Source organism: Oreochromis niloticus, linkage group LG6 (genome assembly GCF_001858045.2).
Source record: "Oreochromis niloticus isolate F11D_XX linkage group LG6, O_niloticus_UMD_NMBU, whole genome shotgun sequence".
In the NCBI taxonomy this organism is placed as follows: domain Eukaryota; kingdom Metazoa; phylum Chordata; class Actinopteri; order Cichliformes; family Cichlidae; genus Oreochromis; species Oreochromis niloticus.
Window position 1 is genome coordinate 36873830 of NC_031971.2, and position 15626 is coordinate 36889455.

Consider the following 15626-nt stretch of genomic DNA (forward strand, 5'->3'; position numbering starts at 1 on the left):
TAGCGATACTGGAGTGTGGCATTATAATGACACACACCTAGCAGCTCCAGCAGAGTTTCAGAGTTGAAGCTGAGGCTCATGAAGTGATCTAAAATAGAAAAAAATCTCAGATTTCCTCCTGAGACAAAAACTAAATCAAAGTTTTAAACTCAGACCCTGTAGGAGTGTGTTCCTTCCTGAATGTCAATCAGTCTGACAGTAAGCTCCACATTAAACTGTAACCATATAACGTTGAATTGAATTTACCAGATACAGCTGAGTGATTTACTCACTTCCTCAGCAGTTATTAGCATTAGACATGCATTTGTTTCCTGGATTTGACAGCTACTCTGAAACTTTCTGTTACCACTCTGAGACCTTAAGACCTTAACTCAGCTCACCTCAGCAAATGCGTTCCCTGATGTTATAAAATATTATCTCTGAAGGTGTAATTTTCTTTGCACATCAGGACATTGTGATGACATTGAAGGAAAAGCTTTCTCTGAGCCGCATTGAGCATTTCTCGCTGGTGCTGGAGCAGCAGCACAGCATCAGCAAATTGCTGTTGCTACATGATGAGGAGAGGATACAGCAGGTATACACACACACACACACACACACACACACACACACACACACACACACACACACACACACACACACACACACACACAAACACAAACACAAACACAAACAAAAATTACATTTAAACAAAAAAAGTATAAAATGCATTCCAAGTAATATAAGCATCCATGTTTCTGCAGGTGGTCCAGAAGAAAGAGGCCCATGACTACAGGTGTTTATTTCGTGTTTGTTTCATGCCCCAAAACCTTCAGATGCTGCTGCAGCAGGATCCCGCTGCCTTTGAGTACCTCTACCTGCAGGTAGATTGATGAATGTGCACACTCCCAGGCTTGTCAGATCACTACTCTCTTTTATTATCTGTTATAATTATTGTTTTTCTATTTAAGGATATTAATAGTTACTTTATTCATATGAAATGGCTGCTATTAATATCAATTCTGATTAATTGAGTCACTGCAAACTGACCTACAGCCTCAACAGGAAAACAGGATTCTCAACTCTGAATCAAATCAATAAGCAAAGTGTTGTAACACTTCCAAAAGTACACTTATTGCTGTAGTTGGCTCATTTCACCATGATGCAAATCATCAGACTGAAAGGTCAGCTTGTTTGTAAGTGTGCAGTTTTTCATTAAATCCCACCTGCACCATGATTCTCTTAAAAGAAGGAAGTTTGTGTTTGTTTTAATACCAAAGCTGACCCTGCTGTTTTGGATGTTTTTCTCCAATTAGCTACAAACTGCTGCAAACAAGACAAATCAGTTGCTACACAATGATTAATTCTGATGTATGATGTTTGTTTGTGCTAGGGGGTGAACGATGTGCTGCAGGAGCGTTTTGCAGTAGAGATGAGGTGTAACACCGCCTTGCGACTTGCTGCACTACACATTATGGAGAGGCTAGCGAGCTGTGGACAGTCACCCAAAACCAACCTGAAGATGATCACGTGAGATATAGACAGGCCTTTATACGTGGACTGTACAGAAAAGATGACGTAGCTAATGTGGAAGTGCTGTAAACCTGCTTTCTCTGTTTGGTCAGCAATGGCCGACTGTAGTCGCAAGAAGACATGCAGTTGTCTGTGTTAAAACCCTCAGCTGCCTGTGTCTGTGACTGTAGTAACATACTAATGTATTGTCAGAGGGCATGAAGCTGAATTTTTGAAGGTCCACCACTAATAGTCACATGTTAGACTATAGCTCATGAGAAATGTTGTGTGCTGTCTATGGTGCTGAAATTATAACAGTTTAATTTGAGTGTAATAAAACTTTATTAACAAAAAAATTGTTTTTGAAGTCTATTAGCTTAAGTACATTGACAAGACTGACTTCAATCCAAGGCCTGATTTTTTTATTTTATTTTATTTTTTTTGAGGGGGTCACAGGGACCAAAGTCAGCGTCACCACACCTCATTTCACTTTGAACCCCATCACACAGGCCGTAAGATTACAACGTCAAAAACTGAAGACGTTGCAAGCAGTTCTGTTTCAGCTGGTATTGCCTGACTCCACCTCGGAGTTCATTCAGCACATTTAGAATTAGGCAGCTTGGTAATTGATACCATTTTATCACATCTTCATGTGGCATTTCAAATAAATTCCGATTAATGGAGAAATATTTCACTGTTGTAGCACCTACTCTTAAATCTCTGTGATGCCTCCTACATGCAGCAATAACTGCCACCATATCAAATGCAAAAAATATGGCAAGGACATCAGGCACAGGAAGTCTTAATAGCCCATTTTTCAATTTGATGTTTGGAATTGTTTGATAGTTTGAAGGTACTATTTGTTTGTTCTGACCAGCACATTTACATTAATATGCTTTAAAATACGTTTTCCTTAATAAAGTTTTATTATGCTCAAATTTAACGGTTTTAATTTCAGGACCATGGACAGGGCACACAGCTTTCTCATGAGCTGTGCTCTAACATGTTTTTTATTTTGAGCCTACATAAATTCAGCTGCGTGCACGTTGACAGTATGTGAGATGTAGATCACAGATACACACAAGACTCCCTCATGAACTTTGTAAAACCTTTTTTTTTACTAAACAAATCACAATTAACAACCTGAGCCTGCCCTATTAGTACATTATCTGCAGCTAAAATCATCTCTTACTTTGCGACCTTGTGGAGCCTCTGAGCCTCTTTTTGTTTGCAATGGTGATGAACAGATGAAGTCAGGCAGGAGTGTCTTTGGACTGATGTTTGCAGACAACATTGTGATCCATAGTGAGATTAGTTTAAACAGCTGGCCTCTACCATTCAAAGCAGAAGACAGTGCACAAGAGAGTTGAAGAGGAAAGTGCAGGCAGGTTGGAGTGGGTGGAGACGACTGTCTCAGATAGTAGCAATAGTGAAAGGTGAGGTTTACAAGATGGTAGTGAGACCTGTCATGTTTTATGATTTTAAGGTGTGTCATTGGGATTGTACAGAAGGGAGAGTATTAGAAATGAGTACATCAGAGGGACAGCTCATAGATGCAAGGCTGAGATGGTTTGGACATGTGCAGAGGAGGGATTGTGGGATATACAGTATATTTTGAAGAGAAAGACCATGGATGTAGTGAAGGAGAACATGCAGAGGGTTGGTGTGAGGGAAGAGGATGCAAGCGAGATGGAGGCAGATCATCTGCTGTGGCAACTCATAAAGTGAGCAGTCCAAAAATGAAGACGACCGCAAATCTCTTTTTGCTTAAATGAGTGCCTTTCCCTGTTTAACATGCAGGTTTAACAGGCTCATTGTTTTGTGTGTGAAAAAGTTTTAATATCCTTTTAAACAAAAACAAACCCTTTCAATCTGCATTTGTGCATTTTCCTCAGAAAGACTTGGGGCATAGAGAACTTTGTGTCATCCACCTTGCTGAGGAACATGCGAGAAAAAGATCTGAGAAAGGCCATCGGCTACCACATGAAGAAGAGCCAATCCCAGTACGATCCCAAACAGAAGGGCCAGTCAGTCGATCAGACACGGATCAACTATCTGGAGGAGCTGAGTGAACTCAAATCATTTGGAGGGAAATCTTTTGGTGCCACCATGATGGTAGGATTTGATCTGTATACTTTTGTTCTTGAGATTTGGTTGTATATTATAATTTGAATCATCTTCTTTCTCTGCACTTTCTCCACATCCTCTGTGTTGTTCAGCTCCAGGACAGGGAGTCGATGGTGACCCTATTAGTGGGGGCACGGCACGGGGTGAGTCAGATCGTCAACCACAAGCTGAGCATCCTGTCCACCCTCACAGAATTCACCAGCATAACACGTATCGAGCTGCTGCCTGAATCGGAAAAGGTCAGCCTGGTCAAAATATACCTGCAGGACATCAAGGTGAGACCTAAAAGGATACACACCCAAACTTAATATGCAAGAGGAACAGAATACCTCATCGGCAGCATTGTAAACAGTTTCCTGATGACATTTCCTGTTAGTTTTCTGAGCTATGATCAATTTTAGTCAAAATGTCACCGGATGAGGAAGCCATCTCCCTCAGTTTTTCACTCACCCAGCTAGACGTTTCAGGATAGCCCTTCATTAAATAATGTCTTTGTCACAGTAGCTAGATCTTTTATGTCAGTGTCTATCCACAGTCTATCCATTTTTGTCAGATCTGGAGGTTTCTGCTTGAGCTGGAAACTAATTAGTATTATTTTTCTTTATTTCTTTTTCTTCTTTCTTTCTTTATTGGTGCATTTTGTATTTAGCACATGTTGTTTTGATCTGCATGTTTCCCCTTTTCATTAGGTGAACACGAGTAATTGTACAGATCCTTATCAGTTTTGCAGTTTGGAAACAGAGTTTTGTTCTGTTTGGATGATTGTTAATTAGCTTTAAAAGCTCTCTTAATAACCTGCTGACTTCCAGACCTCCTTAACTGCTTAAGCACAATACTAATTAGCATTCATCTTAACACGACCCACCTTTACTGCAGTGTTTTAATGAATTAAGATGAACAATTTCTGTTTTTCATAACCTCTTTATATTATTCTCTGCACCCCCTTGCATACAATATACAAACCTCAGCAGAAACAGTGGTAGAACTTTCTGCTAAGTGCCTTTACACTGCTGAATTGTCTTACCCCACAACCTCTCTTTCTCCATTCTCTTTCATAAAGCCCATTACTTTACTACTGGAGTCAGCTGCGGCTAAGGATATGTCCTGCTTAATAGCAGGGTACTGCCGAGTGTTTGTTGACCCTGACCTCAACGTCTTTCCCTGGATAGATGACTCCAAGAAGCACAGAATCTCTGCTGAGGAAGGTACAAAGACAACAATGCATTCATCACACCTGTAACAATCAATAAATGTTATCTCGTTTTAATTTGGATTCATGTTCACAGGTTATGTTTCACGGTGTGGCAGTGACTCAGATGAATCCTCTGACTTAGACATGGAACCGCTGGTCAACCTGGTGTCTGACAAGAAGCCCCGCCTTCGAATCAGATCTTCATCAGATCCAGACGGACGGAACAGAAAAGACAGTCGGAGAAACAAAGATGAGAGTGAAAGGGAAGAGAAACCTGGCGAAGATAAAAGACTAAAAGATGAAAAGGGTTCTGACACTAAAACAGAAAAGTTTGAGCTCGATAAGAATGAAGAGAATGAAAGCTCAGAGCACAGGAAGGAGATGAAGAGAGTGCAGGATTGTGGACAAATAGAGATCCACATAACGGACAATGATTCGGGGAGACACGCTAGACAGGAAGGGGAGATGGGATGTGAAGAGGATGTGCGAGCAGCAGAGGAGGAGCCATCTGTATCAGATTCATGTCATACGGACTCTCATGTCCTCACCAGCGCCTCCAGTGACACTCTCGATGGCCTGGAGGAAGATGACTTGCTGTCATGCTCCTCTTCCTCTATCCACCCCAGTGCTGCTTCACAAAGTCACGCCAGTGTCCACTCTTCGTTTCACCTTCACCCTTACTCTCATGGGCATGTACAGCCTCACCTGCTTGCCCCACCACCTGCGCACTCCCATCCCCTGATTCACCTCACAACTCCTGACAGAGGAGGAGGAGGGGCCTGCAGGAGGTCAGGTGATGGAGCCGATCCCCAGCTCACCTCACCTGTCTCCACTTCTTCTCAGAGCCTTGCTGATGCGCAAAGATCTTCAGGTAACCTCTGCACTGATGACAGCTCCCTATGTTTTGCGGAGCTCTCCCGCCTCGTGGACTTCCTGCCGAGCCCTCCAGAGGCCAGCGAGGAAGACGACGACGAAGAAGAGTTGAGGAGGAGGAGGAATGCATTAAAAGAAACAGATGGGGGAAGTGTAAGCAAGGAAGGTGGTTTTAAAGAATATTCGTCATCACCTTCCCCGTCTTCAAACACAGACTTTGTGTTTAACTTTGACCAGAGCGACGCACGCTGCTACTACAACATCTGCTCCAACATCACCCCCGACAGTGCACGCAGCCTTTCTCATAAACAGAGAGAAGAGAGGGAGGAGGGAGAGGAGACTCAAGATGAAGAGCTGGAGCCAATACCCATCCTGCACCCGCCCCCAGGCTTTGGAGACAGCAGCTCTGATGAGGAGTTCTTTGACGCCAGGGATCGTTTCACCTCACCTGAAGACCCAACATCAGGGGCTGTGTCAAGAGGTGATTTACTTTTCACTGTGAGGCTGATCTCAAGAATTTTCTTGTCTTGTATATTGATCAGAAATAAAGGTTCTAAATTCTGCTTTGTTGCCATCTAGTGGCTGAAGTGGTTACTCCCTAAAAGAGTTAGAATATTTACTGGATTACTGAAAATGTTACATAATTGCCAGAACATGTTACATAATTGCCACACCTAACAGTAATGGTAGATGCGGTCCACTGATCCTGATGACACTCTTATGCAAGAAAAAAATTGCCATTTCCTCTACTGCATCAGTCCAGGTGGGATAGAAGTACAGTCTATCTGCATCTGAGGGCTTTTATGATATGCCTCAAATAAATATTTCCAAAGTCCACTACAGTACTTCATACCGTCATTCTACTACATTTAAGGAGTTGTGTTCTTACCGATTACTTTCCAAAGGCAAAAAAATACAGGGGATTATTATTGGGGAAAAAAAAGTACCAAAGTGAATATAATCTTCTATAACTGCATGTTTTCTCCACACCCCATTAATATTCAGAAGACATCATCTTATTTATCTTATAATCTTTTGGTGGATGATCCAGCTTTGACTAGCTATAAAAGTTAGATTTCACTCTATTGACTCATCTATTAATCTAATACATAATTCGGACCTATACATAACATGTCAATGGAAGAACTATTTTAAATATAATTTATGAATAATGCTTATGTACTTTTTCCTTTACATTTATTGTTTTTTTTCTACATTTGACATAATTTCATGTAATGTTATGCTTTACCTCTACTCCCATGAAGGAAAAAGCTGGAGCTTAAATTGCTCCATTTTACATGGTTTTTTGTTTTAATTTGATTTGATTTAAAAGCAAGCTTATTTCAGAGAGGATGAGCTGATGGGCTACTCAAGGCCCACTCTACTCTAGCAGAGTACAATAAAAATATGAGACTGGAAATGAGCTGAATATATCCCCTTTAAGTAGAGTATCCATCTACCACCACATTAGCTACTAACAGTAAACATTGGAGCAAAACTAATACAAAAAATTGCAGACAAATAGTTTAATGGCAACTGCTGTGCAAAACTAAAAATTAACCTTAAAGGAAAAAGTGATGCTGAACTTGTAATTTTCATTGAATGTACATTTATGGCCTATTTTGTGTGTCTGTGCACTGCACACAGAACCCATGAAGAATGTAAATTTTGTTGTGATATTCATGCTGCTTTTAACACAAAAAGCTGAAATTTTTGTGCTATCTTGCAGACATTTCCACAGAGATGAAGCTGGACTTCCTCAGCACACTGAGCCTCAGTGATATCAGAGTCTCTGTGCCGGACACAGACAAAGTTGGAGAAGCAGAAGATGATAGAAAAGGGAGAGAGGAAGAAGGGGGAGGCAGAGAAACTTTGTTCCAGCTCAGAAAAAGATCGAGGAAGCGGCGTTCCTTCATGGAAACAGATTACACGTCCAGGGTGTCGTATCCAGAGCCAGATCCAGAGTCAAAGCAGGCCCTGGCTTCCAAGCGGTGTCATAAAAAACATTTGGGAGTCAGCGATGCCCAGACCCTCAGTTCAGATCCTGAACCTTCAGAGCAAACCAAGAATCCTAGCCCCACTGTCTCCTCACTTACTCACTCTGAAGGGGAACCTGCTCAGCTTGAGTCAAAGCCCATTCTGTCAACACTCTGCTCGCGTGGACCAGGTTTTGGTTCTCTTGATCAGCCTAGAGACCCAAAGCCTGCTACCAAAACCAGGAAACAGGAAATGGAGATGGAACCTGACGCAATGGAGTCCAAATCGGTCACCGATCTGGTGAAATCAGTGTCTCCAACCATCACTGTTGTCCGCTGCCGTGTGGATCCAGACGGAAAGGAAAGTGCCGATCGGAGGGGTGACGGAAAGGAGGAGGGGGAGGGGCAGGAGCAGGATAGGGAAGGGAAAGAGGAAGGGAAGCCGGAGTCAGCAGGTTTGACAGGGAATGGACCGTTCACTAGTCATATGTTTTTGCAAGAAATCACTAAACAGAAGATTAAAGAGGAGGAAGAGAAGAAAGAGGGAGTGGGAGGATACTCGTCTAGCTTGAAGAGACCACTTGTGGGTGTCCAGGTGCTACCAGAAATCCACATACTGTCTACATGTTTACCAGACGGGAGTGAAAAGGGCAGTAATGGCCTTTTGGTGTCCAGTTTGATTGCACCAGAGATGAAAGATGCAGAGGAATACATGCTTAAAGGCCCCTCATATTCACCACCACCACCCCCACCTTCATCCCCTCTACCCTCAGTACCAGTCCTTCACAAATCCCAGAGCGGCTGTCTAGTGAAGGAGGAAGAGGGCAGCGAGTACGTGGAAATCCAAAACAAAATCACAGCTTCAGATTATAAGGAACACAATCCCAAGACAAGCAATGACAAAGAACAGGCACACGTAAAAGTCACAAGTGTTAACGACGATGATGCCATCGGGGCTGTGACCATAAGCGATGAAGTTACAGACAGCACCAATTCTGACAATGTTTTTGATGATGATGATGATGATGATGATGATGAAGTGAGTAATTCACTGAGTGACAGGAGAGATGACAGGACTAAAGCTACAAAGTGTAGAGCTAAATCAGCAGGTCAAAGCGAGTCACAAATCAAGTCTCGCACAAGAATTCATTCTGATTATACTCGTGCTATAAACTCAATTACAGCAAAGCTTGGAGCTGCAACAAGCGTCACGTCTCCTACTTTTAATTCAGGTGTTGGATTGAAAAGCGAGATCACATTTCTCAGTGCTTTAAATCAAAACGTGGATAAACCCAGAAGTGAAACCCAAAGTGCTGAAGATAAAGAACGTTTAGTTAGTTCTAAGTTAGAAAAGACTAGCATGGCTACAATCACCGATCTCGCCAAACAACCTACTTCTCCGACTCATTTCCTCTTCCAAACCTGTTCCCCCGCCATCATGGGCCGATTATCTGCATCAACGCTTAGGGGGAAGATTCAACAGCTGCCTCTTTATTTATCACGATCTCAAGAGTCTCTCAGTCAACCCGGGATTGGGACCGCGGCCCAGAGTCCTGCTGAGGACAACACCAGGGAAGAAGCAGAGGTCACCATTAAAGTAACAGACGTTAATGATGTCACACAAAATGCTGACTTAGAAGTGGGCGACACTGCAGAGTTGGTAGAGTCAGATGATTCGGATACAACGGTCACAGGATCAGAGGTGGACGGGGAGTTTTTTGTAGAACTAACATCACCAAAGAGTTTTAATTCAGGGACAGAGGTGAAGGAGGAGGTCAGCTCTGACCTGCCTGTTCAGAATGAGCCTAAGCCCCAACATCGAAATTTGTTGTACTCTGGATCTGATAAGGACACACCAGGACCAATAACAGAGCCCCCAGCCTCCATAGTGAGCCAACTCCAAAGAGATACCGCAGCTTTAAAGATGGACACTCCTGGTCCCATAAAAGACTCTCCAGAACCAAACTTCAAAGTCACAAGTCCAGATGTAGACGTACCAGGTTATAAAACAACCAATCGATCACCTTCCATCCCTCCTGCAATCGTGGTGACCACAGAGAATCTAAATGGGCCCAGACTTCCTTTTCAGCCACAGAAAATAAGAAGGACAAGTAGCGACAGGCCTTTAATGGGTCTTTGTAGACCTTCAGAGAACGTTTCAGGCTCACCAAAAACACCTTCTTCAGGCTGCAGAGTATTCACTATCTGTGAGGATCCAACGGAGACAAAGGCCCAGGCCGAGGTGGTGTCTGCTCCACCTCTGAAGTCAGAGTTCGGGTGTGGTTCTGTGCTATCGTCTGGATGCGAGTCGATCGTAGAGGGGGTGCAGGTGCCGCTGGATGCTTGTGGTTGCCCAGCTGTTTACACAAACTGCTTCGGCAGCGAGGACAGCTTCGATGATGAGCTGACGGTCTACGAGTTCTCCTGCCGCACACAGAGCAGTGGAGTAACGCAGACTTCTGGGGCAGGTCTTCCTCTAATGAGCTCTTCCCCTGTTCCCTCCTTTCTTTCCCCTACGTCCTCCCACTCCCCCTCTTTTCCTCGTTCCATTCTTTTCTCCTCTTCTACCTCTGAGCTCAGCCCTCTCCTCTCGCCTCTCTCTGACACCTCTGACCCTTTCACTTCTCAAACGCACAAGGACACCATGAGTCGGCTGGGTCAGCAGCGCTACCCAGAACCTCCCACGGGTTTCCAAGTACTCCGCTTAGATGTGGACCAGCTTCTTTCCATCCTAGAAAGTAGCAATGCTGACCGATCTGTAGGAGGACACAGAGCTCGTCACCCAAGAGAAACGTGCCCTGCTCACTTTACAGAGAACAAGAGGGTGCTCCAGATGGAGGCACGGCGGCTGATGTCAGGCTGCCAAAAGGTGGTGGGGATCGGACAGAGTCCAGAGGAGATGCTTCACTCTCTGGCCGACAGTTTCCGGACCCTGGTGGAGCTAGCAGGCGTGTGCCTCTGGTTTTCTGGGTGCGACAGGTGCGACCGGAGGAACGCAGAGGCCGTCGCAGGTCTGGCAGATGTGGCCCGCTCATTCAGGGACTTCTGCCTGGCAGCGGAGCGTGCCAGCAGCAAACGCAGCTGCCAGGACCTGAGCACCAAGCTGCTAGCCAAACAGTGCACAGCACTCACCGCCTCAGTCTTCTGCCTCACTCAGCTGTTCCGCACCCTCACTGCACTCTGAGGCGACCACAGCCCTTCAAGAAATTACCTTCAGCCTTGCAACCTGTGGTGTTCAACTCCACATCTGTGAGGTCACCAGTGAGCTCACAGCTGCTGTAGGTGTGGATAAGTGTGACCTGGGACTCTTGGCTTGCAGTGCTGTTCCTAGGAAGCTCAAAAAACTGGGGCCGGTTAACAGGTTTTTTTCTGGTTACCAAAGCAGAGATCGCCGAGGCGCATGTGGTGACTGACTAGCTGTGCACGTACTGTACCAAACAAACCAGACGGATAGCCAAGAGCCAGACTGTAGAGTGCTGCAAGCTTGCATTCCAATATCAAGGAGCTGATGTACTTGAATGTATTCTATGTTATTAACTGTTTATTTATTTTACTTTATTTAATGAGATACTGCAGTTTGTCTGAGGAAGAAAGGAATGTCAAGGAATAAATATGGAAATGTTTACAGTCATAGACAGAGGAGCAGTGGTGTGTCAAAGTAGTGGGCCTTTTTCACACATGCACAAGCACACATGTAATTGATTCAGAGTAACTCTGACTCATCCATTCATACACTGGCCTTTTGTTCAACAGACTGACCATTTTAACTCTTCTGATCATCTGACTGCAGTTTACGGATTCTTATATACTGTATCTTAATATTCTCCAGGATGTCAGTGAAGACTTTTTCTGAATGTTAATGTTTACAAAACCAAAAACTAGTGTGGGACATGATTTGATGATTTCAAGCCTGAAGCCATTTGCTGTTTTATAAACCTAGTAGTGGAATGCTGATGTATGCAGGATTTTATGAAACGGCACATTGAGTTTTTTGTCCTTTTACACCGACATTTGATAGAATCTGTGGTAACGTCAAAGATTCTCAACATTTTCTTTAATTTGTTTTCTCTTTGACTGAAACCTTCCAGTGTATGGTGACGTTACCATTACAGCTCCTTGCATTTTTTTCCATATATTAATTTATTTTTGTATATTCCACAACAGTCCGCAGGCTACAGGAGATACTTATCAATGGGTATTTATGGTGTGTGACAGAGTTCTTGAGTTTCTGATTGCTTTCAAGATTATAAAAACCTTCACACCTCTGCTTGAGCTCTGGGGAAGAAGAAAAACGACTGTCCCTTATACTAAGTGCATTATTATAGATTTCCCAGTATGGCCACAAATACTACTTGACCAGTGACATAATTTGGCCACAGAATGCAGTACTGTTGATTAAATGTGTGAGCTTTTTCAGCCTTTGACACATTGTGTAGGCCGGTCTGATCCAGTGATTGGTTCACAGCCTCTTCTTAGTTTTCTTTGACATCAACACATTCGACTCGGAAATTATGTATAACAGTGATTTGCGTAAAATGTATTATTGTGGATAAGCTGTTTGTATGGCAGCATTTTCACTGGGAATGTTTAACAGTTAAAAGGCTCGAGACACAAGACCTGCATGTTCACTGCAGAAATAACCATCAAAACTCGTTTCACCACTTCAGTTCAGGGGATACAGTAAACTGCAAACGATGTTTCTCTTTATATTTATGATAGCAGCCAAAACACTTTTATTCACTTTTACTGTTTTGTTTCATTAGGTTCCAACAGGATATTGTCCTGTATTATTTTTTTCCAGTTTGCAGAGAAGAATGGGTTTAGTTTTTCCAATTATCTCCGTGTAGACGTTTCCCTAAAAGTATTGATGGAAAACCTTTTTTTAAAATCCTCTGTGCTCACGAAGCATGCTGTTATAATCCATAAAATGCATTGTTGTCTCTTCAGGGATTTTATCTGTGAATGACTGAAAGATGAAGTCTGCGCTTGCTTTGTAATGCTCAATTCCCACCATTAAAAACTATGTTATGATCTTTTCATGATTCCTTTTATTGTTCACCCAACATCATCTTTGCTGAGTCAGACAAACAATGCAACAGGGTTGCAAACTCTGAGTAAGGCGAGGGTGTCCAGATCTGCTTTCTCTCTCATCCTCCTCAATGCAATATTATAAGGATACCTTTATGATACTAAATATTAGTAATAAGCACTGGCAGCTCTTGTGGTAAAAAACAACTTTTGAAGATGAAAAAAGTGGACTCCCCCCCCCCCCCCCCCCTCCTCCTGTGGGTCACAGTGGTTTGGTCCACTGCCTATATCCTTAATCAAAAAGGTGACGTTAGAACTAGGGACAGTATTTACATCCACCACTCAACAGATTAAAACGGTTATAACTATTCTGCATTTTTCTCTTGGCTGCATTACTTCAAAGTTGAATCTTATATATTATAGTGTGACCATATTGTTAAGGGGCAGCTGCTTCATTCATGTTTCTATATTGGGAAAGAGGAACAGCTGAACATAATCAACACAAACAAAGATAATAAAGAAGATGGAAAAACAAAGTTGAACTAAACTGGGAAAATAATAAAATTAAGGAAAAATCAATTGTCATAGTTCACACTGCGCACATATGAAAGAGTCTGGAGATGCTGTGGCATCTGTCACATGTGCTCAGAGTGAACCTGCTCTCATCTGTGAGGACAACAAGGCGCCAGTGGCAGTCCTGCCAGTTCTGATGTTCTCTGGCGAATGTCAGTTGATCTGCACGGCGTTGTGCTGTGAGCACAGGTCTCTCTGAAGCAGGGATGGCAATTATATTTCCCAAAAGTCCACATGAGAAACTGGGATTGTTGTGGAGGGCCCCACTTTGGGTCCTGATTTCTCATTCAGCCTCTTGGGAAAATTAATTGCCCGCCCCTTCTCTGATTCCAAGCTCACAGATTCTGTTTCTAACATTTTCACCAAATACATGCACATGGGTTCTCACTGGAGGTCATTCTGTGGGACCCTGGTAATCATCTTCCTCTTCCTTCTTGAACAGAGGAGTAGATACTGGGCCTGCTGCTGGACTGATGCCCTTCTACAGCCCTGTGACTGACGCTGTGCTGGGTACTGAGCTGGGCTAGCTGAATACACCATCTCATGCTACAAAGACGCTATAAAGAAAAAGCAAATCTGAAAAAAAAGACTTTATTTTAACCACAGCAGGTAAAAATGGATCCACAATGGTTTGACTGACATCACTGAAGTTTAACTGACTGTGTTATAGGCTACTGTGATGATTACATGTTGTCCTAACCTCTTTTTTAAACTGGTGTACAATATATTTGAAAAGCAAAAGACATGATAAAATCATGTGACTAAAAACCTAAAGGTTTTCCAAAAAGAAGTACTGAGAGATTTCACCCTGCAGACGCTTAATCTGTCATTTTGGTTTCCTCTGTCACATCACATTTTTCAGGCTTTGCGGTCAGCAGCAACACAGCAGGTGGCATTAAATTGTTTTAGCACTAGATGGCGGCAGTGCCACCTGATACTGTGTCAGCACAAACGCATGAGCAGAAACTAAACAAGCTGCTGCATTTCTTGAGACTTCCCTGAGATTTTTTAAGCCCAGATAAACAGAAGTTTAACAATTCTACAAGGCTGCTGATAGAGATCCTGTGACATGATTGAAAAGACCACATCTACTGCTATAGTCACCTTAGTCATCACATCATATGTTGTCTTAACCCAATTTATCACAGTGACAAAAATAACCAAACACTGCTTAATTTATTGATTTGATTTTCGGTCTTGTTCCTTGCACACAGAGATTTCTTCTCATCTCCCCTCATCTATAGTATAGATGATGACATAATCACAGGTTTCATGATTTTAGGTTGAAGAAATTACTCTGAAATGGTTCCAAAGTATTGTTTTCATATTGATGTCAGTCTGTCCTTTTCTATTCCTGCTAAGCTAAGCTGCTCTTTGTGCACTCAGTCATGTTCCCAGTTAACTTGTTTAGTATCACTTACTTCTCCAGCGTTTTGTGTGCCATCCCAACTTTTTGGGGAGACTTATTCTTGCCAAACACGTCTCAAACATGTTGTCAATTCCAAAATGAGCCAATCTATATAATGAAATGGTAAAACGTCCCAGTTTAAACAATTTTCAAACAGTTTTCTGTGAATAAAATATGAATAAAATAAAATATTATTTACATTTTACATAGAGTCTCAGCTTGTTTGGAACTGGGCTTTGGTCTGGATCCTTAATACAGAGGAAACTTAACTTCAGACTTTTGGATGATGTTTGGTTGCTCCTACCAGGAAGAACAAATAATGTATGTTGCTCATTCAGTACCATTCCACTTATATCTGTCTTCCTTCTGTGCAGGCTACCTTTATGTACCAGCTGCAAGAGCAGTGTCTTCTGAAACCATATACTGTCTGCTAGTGCATAGCCTCTGATATGAAATCCAATAATAGCCAAATTGAAGTGTTTGGATCTCTGCTGATGTTTATAGTGATATGTTTGACACTTAAAAATCTGTGCTATTGTCAATAGAAAATTGTATGTTTTAGTCAGTATAAGCTTTTAATGATATAAGTTTGCTTGTGATAGAATGCTGCATGATGATCATTTCCTTGCTTAGAACTGGTTGTTCTTTTCATTGTTCAGGACTGATTGTTCTTTATAAAACATGTTCTGATATTTGTATCGGAGTCTTCTCACAGCGATAGGAAGAAGTCAAACAAGCAGTTCTGACCTCACACACACACACACACACACACACACGCGCACATGCTCACGTCAAATGTATTCATTTTTCTTATGTATAAATAAAGACACGTGCAAGAACAGAGCGCGCATCGCAGGGCCCCCACTCTGGTGTGAGCGTTCTGTGATCGCCCTTGTATACATGTAAATGCTGCAGCGTCTGTGTGTGTTTCTCCTCTTAGACTCTCAGCTGAAGAAGT

General features: G+C 42.6%; 1 protein-coding gene across 6 annotated transcripts in view; it reads left to right on the forward strand.

Annotated features, from left to right (window-relative positions):
* The window catches only part of frmpd1a (FERM and PDZ domain containing 1a), a 56123-nt gene extending 43428 nt beyond the window's left edge, over positions 1 to 12695 (forward strand). For 5 of the 6 annotated variants that reach the window (XM_025908194.1, XM_003448026.5, XM_005470051.4 and 2 more), the window contains 8 exons: positions 449 to 574; positions 744 to 863; positions 1373 to 1509; positions 3387 to 3606; positions 3711 to 3893; positions 4679 to 4823; positions 4905 to 6164; positions 7413 to 12695. In XM_025908194.1, the coding sequence (XP_025763979.1) occupies positions 449 to 574; positions 744 to 863; positions 1373 to 1509; positions 3387 to 3606; positions 3711 to 3893; positions 4679 to 4823; positions 4905 to 6164; positions 7413 to 10843 (5622 nt within the window). In that variant the 3' untranslated portion in view covers positions 10844 to 12695. Of the gene's footprint in view, positions 1 to 448; positions 575 to 743; positions 864 to 1372; positions 1510 to 3386; positions 3607 to 3710; positions 3894 to 4678; positions 4824 to 4904; positions 6165 to 7412 lie in introns of those variants that run through there. The other variant, XM_025908195.1, reaches the window with a different exon arrangement.
* Positions 12696 to 15626: the final 2931 nt, after the last annotated feature.